At 31.5% G+C, this 9,396-nt stretch overlaps 1 protein-coding gene across 1 annotated transcript; it reads left to right on the top strand.

Annotated features, from left to right (window-relative positions):
• Positions 1-3,332: 3,332 nt before the first annotated feature.
• HELRODRAFT_188851 (hypothetical protein) lies at positions 3,333-8,786 on the top strand (the record flags this gene model as incomplete). Its single annotated transcript, XM_009024398.1, has 4 exons — positions 3,333-3,377; positions 4,388-5,304; positions 5,332-5,543; positions 8,728-8,786. 4 exons carry the CDS (start codon positions 3,333-3,335, stop codon positions 8,775-8,777), a joined length of 1,224 nt encoding a protein of 407 aa, XP_009022646.1. The 3' UTR covers positions 8,778-8,786.
• Between the last annotated feature and the right edge of the window lie 610 nt (positions 8,787-9,396).

Raw genomic sequence — 9,396 nt, 5'->3', positions numbered from 1 at the left:
ATATATATATATATATATATATATCTACTAACTTCATTAAATGCACACATGAACGAATTATAATAGGTTATGATATACGTGCAAATGATTATTATATGTGTATATATAGATATGTATAAGTATTTAAATATATTATATACATATATATATATATATATATATATATGTGTGTGTGTGTGTGTGTGTGTGTGTGTTTGTGTGTGTAGATTTACAGTACGATCAGCATTCTATATCTATACATGCTTACGTACATAAATGTATACATACATACATACATACATAATACCAATTTATATGTGTATACTGTAAACTTATTTGATGCATCTGGAGATTATTTGTCGCACGGTCTGTTGACATTTCACTATTTTTACTCAACAATTTATATAAATACATAGAAGATATATATATATATATATATATATATATATGTATTTATTTATCAATGTGAGATAGAATAGATATATATATACAATATTGTTTATACATACATACATACATACATACATGTAATGATATTGTAAATGTAACATTGGGTATTGATGTTATTTAGTTAATAATTTTACTTGCTGGCGTGCATTTGTCGTTGGATTTTTTTGGAGTTTGAGTGTACGTACGTTTTTTTAGTTTGCTATTTGTTTCCATCTTTTTGATATTGAATAATTGATTAAAATGGAATTTTGTATGCACTGGTGTTAAATTAAATTATTCAATAATAATAATAATTATTATTATTGATAAATTAATTCTATATGAAAATAATTCATTGTTTTTTTAATTCATTCTCAAATTCATTTGTTTTTTACTCATATGCGTTTTTCATCGGTTGGTTATTTAATTAATTACTTCAGAATAGTTAATTAATCAATTAACCGATTAACGTTAATTTTTATATTAGTATTTTTTAGTTTAGTATTATTTAGTTTAGTCAAGTTTATTATAGTATATTGTATGACATATGTGGTACATGTTTCGTACGTTATGAATAACAAAATACATTAAAGTTTTTTAATATTTATTTTTTAAATAAATAAATAAAAGAAATATATATAAGCCAGGAAAATAAAATTATTATAAATATAATTAAATATAATTAATAATATAATAATTAAAAATATTTATAAAAAGAAATATATATAAGCCAGGAAAATAAAATTATTAATCAATATAATAGTTAATGAATAATTTGTTTTATTCCTTAATTTATATATCAATATATAAATAAGTTTTTTTTATGTGGAATTTAACTTTATTCAGGTTTGAAAAGAAGTTTAAAAATTTGGAAGATCGAATTAAATTAAAATAAATAAAAACAGTAGTAATTATAATAATAGTAATAATTTTAATAATAATAAAACAGTAATAATAATAATAATCAGACAAGAATATTAGTATAATTAAAAAATTTATTTTCCATTGGATAATTTGTGTACTTTGAAAGAAAGGATTAATAAATTAAAAAGTAAGGAAGCTTATTATTATTGTTTTTTTCTGTATTTTTTGTTATTATTTTCCTAATAATCATTCATAATAATGTTTTTTATATTATTTTATTATTTTTTGTATCGAAATTATTTTTCTATGGTAGCTAACTGTAAAAACTAAATTGTTAATTTAAAATTAACTAACGAGATGTAAACATAATGATGAAAAGGTTGTCAAGATAATAAAGACGACGACGACGATGATGTTAAAAGGATGATGATGGCTAGTATGATGATATGATATGAAATCTGTGATGATGAAGAAGATGACGATGATGATGTTGATGATGGTAGTAATGATTAGAAGGCAATGATGCGTTAGACAGTTTAACATATTGTGTGACATAATAACTGGAAATTGAGAGTTAATTCACTTAGCAATGCAAATACTTACTTAACCAAGCACGCACATGTGTTTGTGACAATGCGTGTGCTTATCTGTATGTATGCGTGTGTGCTTTTGTATGCGTGTATTGTGTAGTAAATGAAATGTTAGTATCTTGCATGCGCTCTATGCGTCGTTATGGAGTTGTTTGTATGTGTTTGCATGTACGTATGGATGTTTCTTTTTTATGGGTTTTCTAATCAATAAATAGATCGTTTGCTTATTTTGAGATAATGGTTTTGAAATGGGTAAAATAACGGTTCTACAAATTATGTATTTTTTAATCCACAAGTATTGCTCAGCGGGAAAGTTTGTATTCAGTTCACAGTTTACTGGTGTGTGTATCTTTATGTTTGTTTGCATGTAGTGTGCGTGTAGCGTGTTTATTTGTATGTGCGTGTATGTGTTAATGCATGTAGGTCCAGTGCATTATATATAAGTTTGTATTATGATGACAGATGTATAACTGGTCTATGAAGGTAGTAATCTAAGCTGACAATGAATTGGACTGGTGGACAATGTGTGGTTGTGTTTGTGTATGTGTGTGTGTATGTGCATGTGTGTGTGTGTGTTAGTATAGCTGACAATTTAAATTTTAAAATCCACTTTGCCTGGCATCACATCTCCCGGGTCACATGTCATCGTTTGGAATGCAAGCGCTCCATGTTCCAATGAATACATAATTTGTATACAGGAATACGTAATTCGTATAAATTAATGGACATTTTTTTTAAATAAATTATAAATTTCGTTGAATATTTGCATTTATTAAATAAAATTTAATTCAATTGTATAGGTGCTCGTTGAATTGACATGAAATTTGTATAAATATTATTTGAATCAGCAAGGTCATACACTAATCTAAAAGAAAATAAAATGAATGGATTATTTATAAACACATGTGTGCATTCATGTTTCTACACGGGTATGAGCTTATATGTGTGTTTATGTAGGTTTATAAAGTTAACGAACGCCAAAAAATCATGCGCAAATAAGCTTCAGAGCAAATATTTGCGGTGACTTTAAACAAAACCATGACTATTTGAGCGTTCGAAATCTATGTTAGAAATCTGTAAAAATATTTTTAACATAACAAGCAAGCAACCCACGCAAGCACACATGTGCATGCATCCATGCATCCATCTTGACGAATAACGCATATAAAATGTGCTACCATTTTAGATTAGCTTTTAAAAATGTTTCATTCACATTACACACTTACACCAAATTATAAACACGCACACCCACAATCACTTGAATTAACAAAACACATGTGTATGTACCACACACACACACGCACGCACACTTTTCGTAGAATTCTAGATCATTGTGTTGGTCCAAAGTATCTATAACTATGATAAACACACAAATACATCGGCACAAATCAAACAGACGAACATACACAAATCATGCACGCACATACACACACGTGCACGCAAGAGTGCAACACAAATCAAACAGACACGATGCACTCGAATTGGACTACAAACGACTTCATTAGCAATCACTTGGTCAGTTTTCATTATTTCCATCATTAAGCCCTGGCAATGGTGTAAATATTGTGTTATGTGTGTTGTACACACACATATATGTATAAATATATTTGTACATTAAAATATTGTGTATATATATATATATATTGTTGTGTATGTATGTATATATATATATATTGTTGTATATATATATATATATATATATATATGTATATATATATATATTGTTTGTTTTTGCATGTCTGGATGTGTGTATTTGTATATACGTTTGTATGTATGTGTGTGTGTGTGTGTGTGTGTTTGTATTTGGGGCATTTGTGCCTGAATGCGTGTGTGTGTGCGTGTGTTTTTGAGCGCGCGTGCGTCCTGCGTATTCTTTCTATGCAAATTTATAATTTGACCCATATTGGAAGATTGATTATACGAATCATTAGTCGCTGCTAGGTCTGTACGATGATGATGATGAGGATGATGATGATTGTGATGAATTAATTAAGGAAGATGATGACGACGACGACGATGATGACAAATATTAGGGTGATGATGATTTCGGTAAGTGAGGGTAATGATTGTGTTGATGATGAAATTAAAGTGAATAATGACGGTAATGATTACGGTAAAAATTAATCAGTTGTTAGTTATACAGTTGTTAGAAATGAAGATGCCTGAATGGTGTATATGATGATTCATAAGATGGTGAGAACGTGATGGTGATAACTTACATGATGATGGGGGTTCTGATGACGTGATGTTGATAACTCGGATGGTGAGGTTGATGATGAAATCTTATCATGAAAACATTTTGTTCCTGCGAATATTTTTAATTCAAAACTGATATTTTATTATTATATCGACGTCATCATCTCTGCTTGCACCATCATCATCATCATCGTTACCATCGTCACCGTCATGACATTTATATCATGTTAATCATCCGGCAGCAACACAACCGCTTCATCATCATATGATAATCATCATCATCACAATATCATCATCATCATCATCATCATCATCATCATGTTCCTCAGATGAATCGTCCGATTAGAAGAGCCACGTGCCGAAATCTGTTCGGCCAGCCATCTGAACTGGACGTGATGCTGGAACATCAAAAAATGGCGGCCAAGATGGCGGAAACTGTGCGCCAAAAAACTGACCAATACGATTACGACTTTGAGAATGACCGTCCTCTGATTGGCGGAACGAAATTCGAGTGGACCATTGAGAAGCGATTGCATCTCAATATGGCAAATGCTCGAGATCTAAGATGCAGGCGTCTGTTGATCAATAATAACAGCAATAATAATAATAACGGTAATAATTATATCAATGATGAGATCAATAATAATGATGACGATTTTAAAAAACTGGACGAAAATAATTACGAAAAGTGCGTAGGTGGAGAAGATATGAACAGGAAGCAGTTGAAGAGGCGATGCGTGGCTGAAGGTATGGAAAACGTGAAAAGAAGATGCAGTTTTAAACTTCCAACTGACGCAACAACATCTATTCATAAATCAACAACAACAACAACAACAACAACAACAATAGTTTCCGACAGAAGGTCAACAACATTGTCGACCACAATTTTTCTTCCCGTTGCAACACCAACGCCAACAACATCTGTCACCAAAACAACAACAACATCAAAATTATTGTTAGCCATTTCTACACCGGATCTGATTCATTCTAATAATTCAACAACTGCCGCATCTACTGCTGTTGCGACTGCTGCAACTGCTGCCACTACAACTACTGCTACCACTGTTACTACTCTTACTACCAAAAATAAAACTGCAACAGCAAAAGTGACTGCAGACAGTAATTTGTACAACAATACTAACCGAGACCAGGCTTCAACATGTTCATCATCATCAATCATTGAAAATGACAATTGCAAACATTTAATCATATCATCATCATCGTTGTTATCACCAACACAATCATCGTCGTTTCTTTTTCCGTCTTCATCATCATCATTTACACCATATCCTTCGTCGTCGTCATCTTTGTCGTCATCTTCATCTTCCTTGAAAATCACAACACAAACAATTAATCTAACGAATCAGGTTTCAACTGTTCAGCAACATCAGCAACAACAGCTACAACATCAACAACATCAACAACATCAACAAACGAGCCATCTCCACGACAAAAATGAAACATCCAAGAAACAGTTCATCTCAGGTTGTTCATCGTTTTATCCTGTTGATGTGTCGTTCTTAATGGTGATAAAGATGATGACGATAAGATAGTAATTACGATGATGATGATAATTATTTGCGCACTCTTACGTCAATAATAATTTAAATAATAATTTTAAAAATATTATAATATTTTTTTGTCATTCATTCGTTCGTTCGTTCGTTTAATCATTCGTTTGTTTATTTTGTCGTCTGTACACTCATTATATACATCATTTGTTCTTTAATTATTTCAGTAAATCATTCTGCTAATTGTTCTATTATTTCTTTGCTCTCTGGCTTCATTTGCTTTTCTTAGATGAAACCATCCAACATCGTCAAAGTCATTATATTCGTTTTAATGTATGTTTGACAGTTCATTTGTTGTTCCGGTTTCTGTTATTTATCGCTCCTTCTTTCATTCATCAATTTTCTTTATTCATTCATTTCAGTTTTTTCATTCAAATTTTCACATATTTTTGTGTTTATTTTATTTTTTTATCTTTTCGTCTTTTGAAGTTTTGCTTATTCTTCATCATCTTGATCTCTTTCTCTTACTCTCTCCAATTTTATCTTGCTAATCTCAGGCATGTTTTTAAAAATACATTAGTCAGCATTCGAAATCCTCTCTATCTTTGAAACTAAAGTAAAATGTAAAAATGGGAAAGTGCATAGGGTGAGTGAGAGAGAAGAAGAAAAGGAGTGAGAGAGAAAGGAAAGAAAGGGAGAGAGTAAATACTATCATGCACAGTAAGAAATTCAGTAATGGTTGTAGCTTTGTTGTAAAAATGAAGTAATAAAAATTTATTTAACAGTGGAGCAGCGTTTTTTAAAACAATTATCTTCTTTACGTTCCTATCTTCGATCAACTTTTTTTTCTACCTACCACCCACTGACGGCAGTGTTGAGAATTTTTTTTCAATTTTTTTTAAACTTTCACTCTTTCATTTCTTTGATATGTAAGTTGATCAAAGGATTTTAAGAACTAAGAACAAAAGGATGTATTATATTTTATTATTTTACTTATTTTCTTCTATTTCTTCCTTTTAATATTATTTCATTATTACCTTGATTGACAGTAGGAATACTACTAGTGTGGATTAGTACATATTGCATAAGAAAAAATGAACAAGCGACTGAACAAACTCATGCAACATACAAACCGGCAGTAAACAATACTACTACTATTCAGTAATGAGGGGTAGTAGTAATCAGTATTATAATAGTAATAATAATTCTACTATATGGTAACCCGGCAACCATCATATTTCTTATGAATGACAAACGCCAGATGTACGAAACGTTACGAGGTAGAACGTGCTTAAGTTAAGCTGAGCAAATGTAAACAAGCCACTGGGGGACTTTACCAATTAGTTTAAAATAAACACAACCCCAAAACAACCGCGCGTGCACATTATTTATGTAGACTGTGTTTGTATGTTTGTGTGTTTGTTTGTGTGTGTATGTAAGTGAGTGAACGCGTGTGTGTGAGTTGAGTGTGTGTGTGTGAGTGAACGTTTGTGTGTGTGTGTGCGGTGTGTGTGTGCGGGTGAATGTTTGTGTTTGTGTGTGTTTATATGTGTGTGTGTGTGTGAGTTGAGTGTATGTGTGTGTGGTGTGTGAGTTGAGTGAGTGAACGTACGTGTGTGTGTGTGTGTGTGTGTGTGTGTGTGTGTGTGTGTGTGTGTGTGAGAGAGAGAGAGAGAAAGAGAGAAAGAGTGTGTGTGTAGTTGTGAAAGTCACTTTATGTGTCTATTTCTATATGTGGCTGTTCTGTGTGTTTGTCTTTTTGTACCGTTATTTGCGTATTTAGTGTTAAATAAATGATGGCAGGTATAATAAAATTGTACCGTATACATAATAAGTCCAAAGATCCATGTGCCAACACACACACACACACACATACACACACATACATGTGTGTAAATGTGTGCTGTGTGTTTGTGTGTTATTATTATGGGTTCTGCTGTTGCTTACATCAGCCATCCATCAATCATTTTTTTATTCTTTCAATGAGTGAGTTGGTTAGTCTTCTTCTAGCCTTCATTCGTTCGTTTGTTCGTTCGTTCATTTATTCGTTTGTTTGATCATACGTTTGTTTATTCTTCCGTTTTGATTTCATTCATTCATTCAGTCATTTTCTTTTCATTCGTTCACTATTTGTTCATTCGTTTGTTGTTCGTTTGTTTATTTATTCATTCATTCGGTGAGCATGTTCATTTATTCATTCATTCATTCATTCATTCATTCATTCATTCATTCATTCATTCAGTCAGTCAGTCATTCAGTCATTAATTTGTTATTATGAAAATAAAATTTCAAACGTTATTCGTTCAGTTCTTGTTCACTCTTTCATTCTTTTATTAATGATTCGATTTCGATTTATTATGTGCCTATTTCACTTACGCACAACACAAAAGAACTCGATTGACTAACTGCCATGCATATATAAATGAGTGAACGATTGGTGGTTGGTGGATTGTTGTAGATTGATAAGTTGATTGATTGGCCGATTGATGGGTTTGAGTTTGATTGATTGCCCAGTTAACAGGTTGAATTGGCTAATTTGTGGATTGCAAACCTGGGAGATTCATTGGTTGGTTGATTGGTTGGTTAATTGATAGGTTGATTGATTTTGTTTGGTTGGTTGATTGATTTTGTTTGATTGGTTGATTGATTGATAAATTTTGATTGATTGGTTGATGGATTGATTGGTTGGTTGATTGTTACATTGTCGCATGGATTGATTGGCACGCCTGCTTCTGTTATGACAAATGAACTTTGTACTCATCAATCACGTGTCATGATGATTCGCCAAACCATGTTTTTGCAGTTGTTGTTGTTATTGTTGTTGTTGTCTTTTTTATCGTTGTTGATATTATTACTGTTGTCAATTTTGATGTGATTAATGTAATTGTTGCTGGTTTCTATCTTTAAAATGTCGGTCTACTGTTTGTTTGCTTGTTCTGTTAATTTTATTAACATTTATATTTACACCAAAGGGATTGTGCATGTAGATCGGGATATTATAATGGTGGTTGTTGTTGGATTGATTGCTTGATTTATACAATTTAACATATACACATTTTTTATTATCAATAATTATTTGAATTGATAACAATATTTCTAGTTAATGATAATGACACTGAAATTAAAAGCACATGATTCAATTAAATAATTTTTTTCAGATTATTTCAAGGCCAAAAAGATGAAAACGCCCCAAAATATGCACTGTTGAAAATAATTGGTTGGTTTTGCTTTTGCCATGGTTTTATCTTATGATTTTGATTGGTTGTTGTTGTTGAATAGTTGTTAATTTGTTTCGCTGATTATTTCTGCTGGTTAATTGGTTGTTTGTTTGGTTGGGTTATAAAACTGGTTGAATGGTTATTTGGACGGTTGGAAGGCTTGTTGGTTAGATGGCTTATATGGTTGGTTGGTTGGTTGGTTGGTCGGTTAGCTTGGTTGGTTGGTTGATTGGTCGGTCGGTCTGCAGGTTCATTGGTTAAATATTCGATGGTTGGTTTATAAATTTGTTCCAATTGTTAGTTACGTGTGTGTTCGTTTAATTGTATGCTTGAATTCCAACGAAAATCAAATGAATTAATTATAATGAGTTAATCATAGTAAACTAAAGAAGCCAAATGATTAGCTGTTTCTATACGGGCTGTTGTTGCTGTAATTACTACTGAGCTACTAATTGATTAAGAACGGTGAATGTGAAGAATTGTGTGTTGGCTCCCTAATGGGGTTTTCATACTTGCTTGTTTTTTTGTTTGTTTGTTTGTCTGTCTTTTTGTCTGTCTATTTTTTTGTTTGTTTGTTGTAGCTTTGTGTTCATCTACTCATCTGATAAA

This window comes from Helobdella robusta (assembly GCF_000326865.2).
Source record: "Helobdella robusta unplaced genomic scaffold HELROscaffold_4, whole genome shotgun sequence".
Taxonomy (NCBI): Eukaryota; Metazoa; Annelida; class Clitellata; order Rhynchobdellida; family Glossiphoniidae; genus Helobdella; species Helobdella robusta.
Note: the sequence above shows the minus strand (reverse complement) of the source record. Positions and strands in the feature narration are given on the sequence as shown.